The sequence below is a fragment of the Tachypleus tridentatus genome, chromosome 2 (genome assembly GCF_004210375.1).
Source record: "Tachypleus tridentatus isolate NWPU-2018 chromosome 2, ASM421037v1, whole genome shotgun sequence".
Classification (NCBI taxonomy): Eukaryota; Metazoa; Arthropoda; class Merostomata; order Xiphosura; family Limulidae; genus Tachypleus; species Tachypleus tridentatus.
The window spans coordinates 102,935,286-102,949,156 of NC_134826.1; the positions used below are offsets into that span (position 1 = coordinate 102,935,286).

Sequence of the window (13,871 nt, forward strand, 5' to 3'; positions counted from 1 at the left end):
TGAGTAAAGGAAGGTAACCCTGGCAGTTGAATAATAGCCATATAATAGTGTGATGAGAAGTACATATGTTTTGGAACAAGTATATTCTTTAAAAATCAGTTCAAGGGGTCTTAAGTGTAATTTAACAAACTAAAGGAAGTGTTTTTCTTGGAAGTCAATTCAAGGTATCTTAAGTGTACTTCGACAAACTAAAAGAGCTGCCATTCTTAAAAGTTGAATGAAGGTGTATTAACAGTAACTCAATAAACTAAAGCAATTATTTTTCTTGGAAGATGAGTCAAGGTATCCTAACTGTAATTCAAAAGATAAAAATAACAGTTTTTCTTCAAAAAAAGAATCAAGGTATCTTAACTGTTTTTTAAGAAACTGAAGTTATATCTTTGCTAGGTTGTGAAGTGAAATCATCTTAAATGTAATTGTGAAATATAATTAAAAAAAAAAAAGTTTATTTCATGTTTTCTACTTCAATGACAAGCTTTCCATCTATCTTGAGTTTGGGCCCTAAGAAATGGAGAAGGCTGAGAGCTTTTTAAAGTTTCTAAAAATGGAAAAATTCCATCTTATGTATAAGAGTTAAAACATAAAAGTAATTCAACCACATGATGATGGAAATGTCTTAAACCTTACTTAACAAACTGAAAGTAAATCAACAGGATGTTAATAATTAGTGTCAATATATCTCTAGACATGTTGTTAATCTCAAGAACAAGAACAGGTAATTATCAGTTCCAAGACAACAGATTTAATTAGAACAAAACTGAAAAGTTTGAAATCTAAGCAAATATTTTTAATATTTCAATTTTTTATTCTAATAAGATAGGTACTCACTCATCTTTATCCAATAGCTTGGGAATGCCATACTTCTCCAGAATTATGGAAACAAATTCCACCAAATCTCTCTTAGATCCTTTAAGAGTATCCATAAAAGTCCTCAAAAGATTTGCTACACAAAAATACAAGTTTTATGTCAATTCTCTCTCTCTCACACACACACACAGACAAAAATTCAGTATCAAAGAGTGGAAACAAAGTGTCTCTAACCCTTCAACATTTATACAAACAAAAACAAAAAAGTGCATATTTTCACAGCATTTTTTATATAAGCACTTCATGTGTTTACTGCAGAACCACTTTTGTTTAACACTAATGAAAAAGTACCTGGTTTAAGGGGGACCACGAAACTTTGCAAATGTAGTGAATATTGGTGTCGTTTAAAGAAATTAATAAATAAGCCTAAATAAAGACATTGTTTGAGATAAAATAGCCTAGAGCTACATGCATAACATTTGTCATGTGAGTAAAAATACTGATTCAATTTTAAACTTAAATTGTTTCTTAATTAAGATATTTTGTGTTATATCACCAATGATTTTAATAAAAAAAAATTTAATCACTAGATATTCTAAATTAAGGAATCAACATATATTTTTCCAAGTTTGTTGGTTATATATTTCATTTTAAACTTTCAGTACACAGATTAAGAGCAATATTAGGCCATACTTTTGTTTCTACACAACATGACAAAAACCATTACTGGAATGCATTGTTACCAAAACGCAATGAATTTTCTATATATTAAAAGCTATTATTACAGAGTATATTATGGTGTGGTAGTACTTGCTTCATCATTTTTTTTTTTAAATGCTAATAAATTGAACTAACAATTAAATGCATTTACATTTTGTCAACAACTGTTATGATTATAAAATCATAAACTGAAAAATAAACTTACACTAAACTAACAAAAGTTATAAACCTAATGTCAAGGGTTAAAAATGTATTTATACTAGATCAACAAATGTTAACAAGATGAAGTCAGTAGTTAAGAAATACTTTCCACTAAATTAACAAATATTATCAAAGTAAAGCCATAATTAAAATATATATCAAATCAACAAATGTTATGGTTAAAAGTGCACTTAAATTAAATTTTATAAATGTGAACTTAGTGTGAACATTAGAAGAGTGGGAGAACCAGTGTAAATGTTACATAATTATAATTGAGCTCCCTTCGAGGTGTGCACAAAAAGAATCCATGGAACACAACACTCTACATCACTAAATAAAGAGGCACAACAGTATGAGATCACATCTCATCTGTAACAAGATATACTCTTCACACATAGTGAAGATATATGCCACCAAGAACTGTCGAAAGGAAACAAGTGCAAAAGGGGAAATGGGTATGCTTGATGGTTTAGAATGGCTGGTGTGTGTCAGTCTATACATGGTGAGTCATATCCAGTCCAAAACTAGGCAGCATCAGGTATGTGTCTTCTGGTTTTTGGTAGGTGAAAGGTCCTATTTATCTTTATTTCAATACCATTAAGGATAAGGGTAAAATACAATTTCTATTCCATCAACCTAGGGAGGGCCACTTCTGCAGACCCAATACACAACCAGCACCAGGCCTCCCAGAAACTCAACATCAGGACAACAATAGGAAGAATTCATCGTCACTTGGTTCCTTTGGTGTCTTGATATAATCATCAGGTCACTCACCTTCATCTTGCTGAAGAAACTTTGGTCCAGTGAACCATGAATGTTCAGATGTCAGCTCCTCAGCTCTTAACCCTCTAATACAATAACCTGTGCTCATTTTAGATGGCACACGCTTCCATTCTGATGGATGTGATGTATCTAATATTTTCGAAATTCGGTTTGAAATGAAAGTCTTGAATCTCTCAGTTTCATTGTTCAAATAGCAAAGCACAGTTGAAGAATCAGTCCAGAAAAGTGGAAAGTTTCAACTTATTGATGAGAGTGTTCAATAGGTGTACAAACAACAGTGCCCCTTGGAGTTCTAAACCTGGGATAGATAGAGCCCTCTCAATGGGAGCAACATGTTTTGGCTGCCAGAAAGACACATGCAGAAAACAGAGTTTCAAGTGCCTTTCTGGCAGCCAAAACATGTTGCTCCCATTGAGAGGGCTCTATCTATCCCAACTTCCATCAAATTGGAGTTTGCAGTTAGCCCTTCATAATACCTTGACAACTCAAAATGACAAAACTGATCAACTTCAGCCAACAGTTCCTGTGGAAGGCTGTCATCCCAGTCGTCATAACTCCTGAATTAAGATCTTTGCTTGCAATGTGTAAGGAGCAACATACCCACAGGGATCAAAAATTGAGCTAACAATGTTCACTATTCCTCTCTTTGTCTGTGGAATATCCTTGTGTTAAGTGGCGTGTTCATCAAACACTATCCATAGCTTTCCAGGTTTGTTGGGGTTGGTGACCCTAGAAGACATAAGTACCAGGTATGTGGTAAGCTGTTTTCAACTCCTTATTTTTACAGTCTCCTAGCATAGCCCTTGGACAGTCTTGCTCTACGTGGATCCAAAGTCACTGTCACTGTGAAGACGCTTCATCACTGAACAGAAATGCTGCAGGGAAGTTGTCAGATAACCTTGTGTCACTACTTTGCCACAGCATCCCAATCTCATAGAGACTGTCTACCAACGTTGTTGTGCTGTCAAGTATAGACTGAGTGTGTACATCTTCAATGGACAAAGATAACTTGTTGGTGTAAGCAACACCCAGAGACTATCTCCCAGAACTGCTCTATCTGCACACTGAGGAGATTATCTTGAGTAACTATAAAGTTAACTTTAGTTTCAACCTGTTCTTGTGCTGTACCCTTATTATTGCCCACCTGAGTGAAGTATGTACTTCCACTAATTACATTTCATAACCAATTCTGACATCAATCTGTATGCAAGCTCATGAAGTACTAATACCAATCAACACCTGAAGCGACACTGTATTTTTAATACTTATGAGTGCTCCATCTCTGGATAAGCACAATGGGAAATGCCACTGAAGGTGCCAGTAGTTACAGTCCATGCATCATTGATATGAATCTTTTGTGCATCCAGTTCATTTTGTGATGGGTTAACTCCAATGAAAAACCAGGCACTGTGAAGAAAGTTTCACCTGATCAATGTAGGAGGAGGGCATCTGTCAATACCACATGTGAAGACTTAAACTGGCTGGTCCTGCACAATTCCAACACCAGACCATTAAGGAAGTGAAATCTAGGTAGTAGTGGGATGGAGGAAAGCCAGCTGAATGAGTGAACTATCTGTAATGGTTTTGTCCACTCCAAAACCAGATGGAGTCAGGAATTATTTGTTCAAGTTACAGTAGAAGAGTTCACCTTATGTACACCAACAGAATATTATCACCTTTGATATAGAAGTATCACACTCAGGAGAAAGCTTCCATGGTCCACCACCCCAGTGCATAAAAACTAGGAAGTGGCAATAACTCCTGTACTCCACTGGAAGAAGGGATGGGGAACAACATGCTGAGGAGTCTCTAGGATGCAATTCTGCAAGACATTGCAATAGATAATCACAAAAACCCTGTTCTGAAAAAGTAGGTTAGTCCCAGTTTATTAAGCTTGGACCAGAAAAATTGGCAGAAATATTAACACTGTTTTACTCATGATATTCCAAGAGATAGTATGGTCTGGAATGGACCTTATTTATGAAGAAATATACAGCAGGAAATAATTAAGTGGTCTTATGGTACACCACATCTAATCAACGAGCATTACAAACTTTAAAGGTCATTAGGTGCAAAATTCAAGTTAAGTATACTCTGCAAGCATCACTCACCATTCAATAGGATCAAAAGATGTAGACATTGGCCACTGTATAGGTAAGATATAGAAAAGAACTTACTCTTTCAGAGCCAGTAAAGAGGTATGGAGAATGGCAATAGGAGGCAAACAATATCCAGATGAAGGTATCATACAACAAAAGTGTGAAGCATAGTTCATCAGCCAGATGATGGCTGTGAGTAGCCAAAAAGTGAGAGAGATGGTGAATTTGGTGAGAGGAAACTTGGAATATACAATGAGAATCCCTGTTTAAGAAAGTATAAGCCTCAGAAATGGCATGATGTAGTTAACCACTAAGATTAACAGGAGAGAGGTCCTGAGTACATGAAGCATTCTATGTGATAAAGAGCCAGGAATAGAAGTTTCCAAAAGGTGCAGCATGTGTCCCGAACAATGAAGAGACTGCATGATTCATATAAGCAACAACAGTCAAATTGTTGGAATGAATCATAACAAAGTGCACACAGATCACTGAAAGAAAATTATCTATTGCTCAATTAACGGCCAGGACCTCCAAATGATGGATACAGAAAGTTGATTTGACCATTAACCATCAACTGGCTATCTTCTGAGAGTCCAAATATGCCCCTACCCTATCAGAAATGCATCCCTAAAAACGATGATCTGGACAAGGAGAAGGAATATCAGATGAAGTGTTGTCTCTGTAGAGGCACCAAGCAAAGTCAACCTGCAGGAACAAAGGAAGATAATGGACAAGTCCAAGGAATCTCAAGACAGATTCTGTTGATGATGACATATGTGCATGTCCCAAAAGGATGAGGGACTTCATCAAAGCCCAAGTCTCTAAAAGAGAGATAACCTCTCATGCAGTGAAAAAATAAGTCATGGCATTACATACTAAGCACTCCATGTCTCATAAATAAAGTAGATATGGTGGGGCTCTACTGAAGTAGGAGTTGAGAAGTACCTCCAAATGAATAAGGTATTAAATGTGGTTAAGATGTGACTTCTCCAGTTTGATCAGCCACCCAAAATGTGCTAGCTCCTGAAGAAGTTTACAGTGTAGACAGGCTTGATGGAAAGGAGCCAAAAGAAGCCAGTCACAAGTCATGGATGTGACAAGCAAAGGCCCTGAACACCCAACATAAGAAATATGGAGCTGATGCCAGAATGAATGCAGAACTAAAAGAACTAACCTCTATGAACAAATTAAAGGTAATGTCTGGACAAAGGGAAAAGAGAAGTGTGCAGGTAAGCATCTGAGGCATCAATTTTGGTCATTGAAAGATCTGGAATAAAAGACCATCTGAGGTTGGGAAAAAACTCCATGGTGAAATGGTTTAGCATCAAGAGTTTGATAACAGGATGCCAATACCCAGTCTTCTTGGGGATGATGAACAGACTAGAATGAACCTGGAAAAGAAAGATACACTTGTGTGACACTATCCTCCTGCAAGAGATCCCATATGACATTTGAAGAGCCACTGGCAACAAATTAGATATTGAGAAGGAGGAAAAGAAATGGGAACTTGAGACAAAGGAGGAGGAGGAGAAACAAAATGAAGGAACATCTGAGGAACATAATAATCTGCTGCAAAAGGGTGTCATATGGGAAGAAATCAGAACAATGACAACCTCACTGTGCCTGAACTGGGAAAGCCACTAACATCTTAAAAGGCAAGGATGAGAGATACAATAGCTAGGAATAAAAACATAGGTAGGTGAGACTGAGAAACTAGAGGAAGCCAGGGGATAAGAAACAAGAATAGGAGCAGAAGATGAGTGAGAAAGCTGGAAAATTAGAGAGGAAATGGAAGAGCTTTAGCAAGTTGCCTCCACATGAGATTCTAAAGAAACAAAGACATATCCAAACACATACTGGTAAAGAAAACAAGCATGACAAGGCTTAAATAGATTTGAAGCAGGAAAAAAACATTGTAGAAGCAGTGCATCCTTGTATAAGAGGTTCTAACAAGAAAGTAACCACATATACAGTAATAAAGTCAAAGAAGACAAATGCCCCAACATGGAGAAAAGAAGGGAACACATATCCACCAAAAACTTCTCACAGCAACAGCAGATAGCCTCAGAAAGGAGATGAATAATAAAAAAAAAGATAATGTAGGAGAGTAGTACTGGTGAGATGAAGATTCAAGAATAGGGCAGGGAAAAACTGAAGGGAAAAGGAAGGATCAGAAACCCATGCATTAATAACTGACTCCAGAGTCTGATAATTAAGAAAAGGAAATCCAGACCTATTGTTGGGTGAGACATCCATGTCTGCCAAATGCTGTAACTAGCATGCAGATGACAAAGGAATTGGAAATATCAAGGAGGATGGAAGGAAACTAAATAATCAGGCAGTGAGCCAGAATGGAGAGGGGAAGAATCATAAGAAGCAGGATGAAGAAACAAAAGGTAACAAACCTGAGACAATGAAGAAGAATGAAAGGAATCCATAGAAGTAAACTGGGTAGGGGCAACAAAAGTATGAGGAAAAAACTATGGAAATCAGTCTCTTCTGTAACAGATTCTTCCAGAAGATGCAACAAAAGACTCCAACTCCTGATGCACTAAGAATGGAGTCTGACATCACAGCAGTGATATGTTTGCTAAAATTAGAATTCTGTAGATCCAAACAAGTAGTAGTAGTAACATTAATTGTGAATTTATGATATGAAAAAACAATTAAATGAATACATTCCATAGGATAAAAAATAACAGAAAAATAGAGTTGTTTTTAGTGAAAATTAACTGCACATCTGCACAAGAGAATGAAAAATCAAGAAGTGATGACTGTGATCTACATAATGGTGAGTCAGCTATGCTGGAGAGATGTGTCACACTTCTATTGGTAGAAGATTGTTACACGGTCATTTGTTTGATACAATATAGATTTTCCATCAGTAAATACATGATGTTAAGTACGAGTCTCAAAGGTAGTGGAGAGCAAAAATTGTACATAGAGAGCAGCACAAATTAAGAAAAAAAATATTATCTGAAGTCAATAATTAAAAAAAAGGTATTTATAATAAATAACCTGTGTCAACAATACTAAATGTATTTATACTAATATCAATAAATATAATCAACTTGAAGTCAAAGGTTAAAAAATTAATTTGCTCTAAATGAACAAATGTTATCAGCCAGAAGTCAATGGTTAAAAATGTATTTAACAAATACACTAATCAACAAATATCATGAGCCTCAAGCGAATAGTGAAAGAATGCATTTATACTAAATCAATGAATATTCTCAATCTGAAGTAAATGGTGGAAATGTGCACTTATTCTATACAAACAAATATTATCAACCTAAAGTCAATGGTTAAAAAGTTATCTTAACACTAAAGCAACTGTTATCAACCTGAAGTCAACAGATTAAAAAAATGTCTTTGCACTAAAGCAACAAATGTTATCATTCTGAAGCAAAGAGTTAACATATGTACTTAAATTAAATAAACAAGTGTTACTAACCTTAAGTTAATGGATAAAAAAAATGCACTTATATGAAATCTAGAAATGTTATCAATGCAAAGTCACTAGTTAAAAAAAATGCATTTATACTAAACCATCAAAAGTTTCACATGCTGAAGTCAATAACTAACAACAAACTTACACAAATAAACAAATGTTATCATCCTGAAGACAATGGTTATAAAATGCACTTATATTAAATCAATAAATGTTACCAATTTGAATTCAATAGCCAAACAATGTCCTATATCAACAATGCATTTTTTGACACTTAGTAATATGCAATTAGTTTCATCTTATTCCACCTACTATAGAAGAAAAAAAATAGTTTAACAGACTGAAATTGTACATTTATTGTCTACAAGTTAATACCTATAGTAAATGAAAATTGATAATAAAATGTTAAAAGTATTGTTAAACCAATAACAATGTAGATGAATATGGGTTTATCATACACTCATTATTACAAAGTAAAATTCAAATGACATGCAAACAACTTGACATTGAAGATCATTTACACACAAAGGCATTCCCACAAGTCACTGTGTAATAACTGTTTTTTTGTAAGACTAACTTAATAAATAATCATATAATAATCCTGCATTTAATTTCACAACTTTAATGCATACAATCAGTTTAATGAATGAACTTAATCCTAATTCTCTGGCTGAGGCTAACCTTGTGCTGAATTTGTAATTTGGTTCTTGTTTAAACAAATGTATCCAGAGTCGTTCCTGGAATTGGGAAGGCTCACATTATGTTCTGCGATAAAACAACTGTGAAATATCTCTGTAAGTGTGATCAGCATTGCATCACTAAAGTCATCACAACCTGAACAAGGAAAAAACTTAGATGAAAAGTAGAGCTGAAGTGGAGTATTGTCATCCAAATCAGAGAGTTGAAAAGACTGAGTAACTGTAGATACAGACATGGTTTCTGAAATCTCCATTAGATCTTCAGCAGCTAACTTAATATCTCCTCTTATTCCACTGAGTAGAACTTTGCTATTTAACAATATTTCCTTTGCTGTTTCTAACTGTAGTAAAAAATAAGATAAACATAACGATAAATCAATCCACAACTATAAATCATAAATTCAGATTATGCTTCAAAACCAACAACAGAATTATAAAATTTCAAGTGGTAATTTTTTAAAAAAATATTTGCGATTCATATGTTATTATGGATCCACAAGCAATATGATGTATAACTTGTTTATAAAACTGTATTTAAAAGACAACAGAGAACTGAACCTAAATGTAATTTTCACATGTCTTTGTTAGACACAAAGTACCACAGAAGACCACCCATTTTAAAAATCACAGATGATTTTTATGAACCAAACAAATGCCTTTATGAACTTTTGCTACTATTAATATTATGATAATAACTGTCTACTATTATAATACTAGCTGTATGAATCCTATTATTTATATTAGCTTTATGAGTATACTTTTATAATACTGACAACATGATTCTATTACTATATCAACTGTATGAGTCTACCGTTATAATATTAATTGTATGAACCAACTATTCTAATACTAACCCTATGGGTGTACTATTATAATATACATTTATAAACTTAGAAATCGTTGGCACAATGTATAGAGTCCAAAGGAGCTTATTCTGATTAAATAAATTAAACAACAAAGAGATGTACTTGTTTTACATTTTCCTTCAAAAATACAACATTTCATATGCAACAGCCTGATATTATGATACTAACTATATAAGTCCACTATTATAATACTAACTGAATAAATATACTATTATAATTTAAACTGTATGAGTTTACAATTACAACACTAAGTGTTTATGGTACAAAATGAGTTTACAAAGTAAACATACTTTGGACTGAGAGAGTATCTCCACTACAGCATATCCACTGTTGCCACTGGCTTGTGAAGATGAATCATTTTTAGTTTTATTGACAGAAGGTTGAGAACCAGAGGGTCTTGTCTGTGAATCTTTTTCAACAGGTGGAACAAAAATCTCATTTTTTTTAGCACCTCCACAAGTTTTCAGAGCTTTTCTGATGGCTTTCTTAACCTGACTTTGGCTAAGATAAGAGGGTATACCTGTCATGACTATAAGTCTAGTGTGAGATGTAGGAGTTTGAAGAATCTGACTAGCATCAACAATAGCATCATTTGTAACAGAAGCCCCATGGAGATCTCCGTAGGTGATATGTCTCAAGATCTGAGAAAGAGTAAGAGCTCGGTGGAACCATAACATATCTTCTGGCTTCATGTTGTCCATGGACCCTCCTTGGTCATTCTGTGTACTTGAAGCTGGTCCTCCAGTTTCTGGATCACTGTTTTTGGAAGCAACTGATCCTTTACTGGAAGTTTTTTCTCTGTCTCGTTTTGGTTTAAGCTTCTTTCTTCGACTTGATACCAGAGGGCTGATAGGTACTTCAGGCACTAAGGTTCCAGAAGCAGAAGTGAGGTCTACTTGAGATGTTGTAGGAATAGCTGATAAACCTTCACCAAAAGTAAAACCAGAAGTAATGGGACTTGTGACTTCAGCTACAGCCAGACAAACCTCCAACAGGGCTTGAAAATAAGAAGAAAACCTGCCACTATCTCCAGTCCCAAGCACCATACTTGTTACACTAGCAGCACTGGCCAATGTCCAGTTCTTGGTTTCTTCTTCATACAAATTTTTCAGTTCAGCCTGGAGTTGGATTAAAAGCATGAGAGATGGGCTTAGCTGGGAGCCCAAGGTTGGATAGAATGGTGAAAAGTCATCTGACTGAGTTTTGGATTCCTGCAAAATCCTCAGAAGCTCTGCTAATAAATGGAATACTACCTCTTTAATCAGTGCTGGAATGTTGGATTTCCAAAGATACCCTCCCAGGAGTTCAACTACATTCAACAAAATGGTTGGTGTAATGAGATACTTTTGTTCTTGCTTAATAGACAATTCTGTCCTCTTCTCTGCCAACAATACTTCTATGTATTGGAGTGCTAATGGTAACTCTGGAGGAACACCATGCACTAAGAGAGACATGCCTGGAGGAGGAGAGATACCTGTCTTTAGGTGAAGCTTGTTTCCAGCTATCAAAACTGCTGGGTATACATCAGACACTGTAAAGGAACCAGAATGTAAGCCAGAAGAGCCAATATCAGCATCCAGTGGATAATTCACAACTTCCCACTTTACAAGTTGTCCATTCTTTTTAATAGATGGTCCACTATAGGAATAGACACGAGCCCATGGGGATTTGTATGTTGATGACCTGAAATTATATTAAAAAAATTTACTACTTTTGGGCTGTAAAGTTAACATTACATTTGAAAATAAAGATTTGCTATTGTGTTGCAGAATATACTTAAAAATAAAGATTAATTTTGTCTTTCATTTTGCCTATGTAACCTATATTAATCCTTTGAAACTTTTTTTTAATGACCTATCCATCAAATTATGTGTGGTTTTATGTCTTTGTCAGTTAAAACACCACATGAAAAAAAAACAACAAAAATACTGTCAACATTGCAAGTAATCCCCTTAGCCCTTTTGCTATGGGTCACAGTTTAAAGGCTAGGTCATTGTGTTTGTTGACTCGCATTCATGGTTTTATTAAACTACTATTTTATGAATTTATGTCAGTAAGTTTGGAATCATGTTGTAGATTATAATTCACATTTTAATATCATATAATATTTAATAATTAATTTCTTAATTTAAAAGTAAATATTAAAATAACACACCTGAATACAGATTTTAGTAAGTCAGATGGTATGATGGATGCAGTGATGTTTAAAATTTGTATAGCTATTTATGATTTTTTTAATTATTCAGCTGAAAAAAAAACCTAAAAAAAATTGTTTGTTATCCTCCATGTGTGAAATTTTAAAGGCTTAGCAACCTATGGCCAGCAGCAACCAAGTACAAAGGTCATAGTGAGAAGAGAATTGTTTGCTTTACTTCTTGCTTCTTGATTTATTGTTCTATACTTTTAGAAAAATAAGTTTTGTAACTTATTTCTAAATACTAATTAGCTATATACATATATAATGTAGAATAATTGAAATGTGACTGTATGTTACAAAATACTTGTCCACTAAAACACAGCCAAGACAGGGAAGACTAAAGGTCAGTTTTATATTATTGGATACATAGTATGAGTGCACGTGCACCACATCAATGCAAGTTATGTAATGTTAGCTAAGCATGACTGGAAGATCAATATAATAAAAAATAACACATATATATGTAAATATAAAATGTAATGAGACTTAATCTACTCATACCAAACATTTGGATTTTTGTGTTATAATATGTAGTCATTCTAGCACAAAAAAAAAGAATAATTTATATCCATTTCCTAATTTTCTTATGATGGTTGCTAGGTTGGACAGTTGACAAACCCCACATAGTTATAGTACAGAAAATAACAAAATATAAAGTTTTACTGAAAACAAACATTTGTAATGTATTTAGGAGGTTCTAGAGACTATGCAAATAACATTTGAGGTTTCTGGGGCAAAGAATAGATTTTTAATCATAGTATGAAATTACTTTGAAGCTTGCACTCTATTTTCACAAATAAATCTTTAGTAAAAATATTTCATTAAAAATCTGATTGTTTTGTAATCTTGACTGAAAGTTTACTAAATTTTCTGAAGATACACATGCTGTATCAAAGGTTACAGTGCAAATACTTACATGTACAAATGTGAAGACAAACTTGTTTATACTATATGAGCCTGTAGTAAAAGGGTTAATTACTTTTGGGGTTTTCTAGTATTTTCTCCCATTTCAATTTTGATCGTTTCTCTACAGTAAGTGTTGCACCATAAAAAGAAAAATGCTCAGTATCTATATAAATATAATAATACTTATCTGTTGTATGCTGTGGGTGGATGAATCTTCACCAAAACTGATATGAAGGTTCATTAAGTCCATTTGTGGTATATACAAATTTTCAGTTTTGCAGATTTTATTGGTATCTTTTTACCATTACTTCACCCCTTGTAGATGGATCTATATCAAATTTGATATGGATGTTCAGTGAGGAGATACAATCAAATTTTCAATTTTGCATTTTGTGGATTTTATGGGCATTTTTTACCACTACTTTATCCCCTCTTGATGGATCTTCACAACATTTGACATGAAGGTTTGTTGAGTCCATGTAAAGATATATATGCAAAGTCATAGTTTCACATTTTGCATTTTAGTTTTTATGGGCATTTTTTAAAATGAAAGGAAACAACTTTTCATTTCCTAAGACACTGTTTTATTTATCATGAATTCACATAACTTCCATCCAGGGGAGGGAAAGTACTTCAGGATACAATATGTAGAGCCTAATGGTAGAAAACAGTGCAAAAACAATTTGGTAATTTTATGGTTAAGTATAAAAGTAATGATGAATTGTCTTTTTTGGACTGTAAAATTGAGGTTTAAGTTATTATTATTACTTAAGACATAGTTCTTCACATTATTAGCTAATAACAATGTCATTAGTACTTACTCTTTCTTTGAAGAAGCACAAGGATCATTTCGACAAGAGACAACAAGAAAAGCAGCATTGGGAATAAAAATGTCTGTTGTTTGTCTAGCATCACTGATCACCACTTCCTCATATAGAAAACTTTCTGGTGCCAGCTAATTTAACAGATATATAAAAAATAAAACTGTTTTTGAAAACAATGACAAAAATCTTCATATCATGAAAATAGACTGTCAAATATAAAACAACTGATACTGACTTAAAGCAAGAATAGCTTTTAAATATGTATAAAAACATAAAATAGTGTTAAACATAAAAATCAGAACAAAATGTACACGAGTTT

At 34.0% G+C, this 13,871-nt stretch overlaps 1 protein-coding gene across 6 annotated transcripts in view; it reads right to left on the minus strand.

Moving 5' to 3' along the window:
* The window catches only part of LOC143244726 (putative E3 ubiquitin-protein ligase HECTD4), a 216,974-nt gene that overhangs the window by 29,870 nt on the left and 173,233 nt on the right, over window positions 1-13,871 (minus strand). For all 6 annotated transcript variants that reach the window (XM_076489886.1, XM_076489885.1, XM_076489884.1 and 3 more), the window contains exons 52-55: window positions 13,550-13,683; window positions 9,916-11,308; window positions 8,743-9,100; window positions 829-943 (exon numbers count right to left, since the gene is read on the minus strand). In XM_076489886.1, the coding sequence (XP_076346001.1) occupies window positions 829-943; window positions 8,743-9,100; window positions 9,916-11,308; window positions 13,550-13,683 (2,000 nt within the window). The remainder of the gene's footprint in view (window positions 1-828; window positions 944-8,742; window positions 9,101-9,915; window positions 11,309-13,549; window positions 13,684-13,871) is intronic.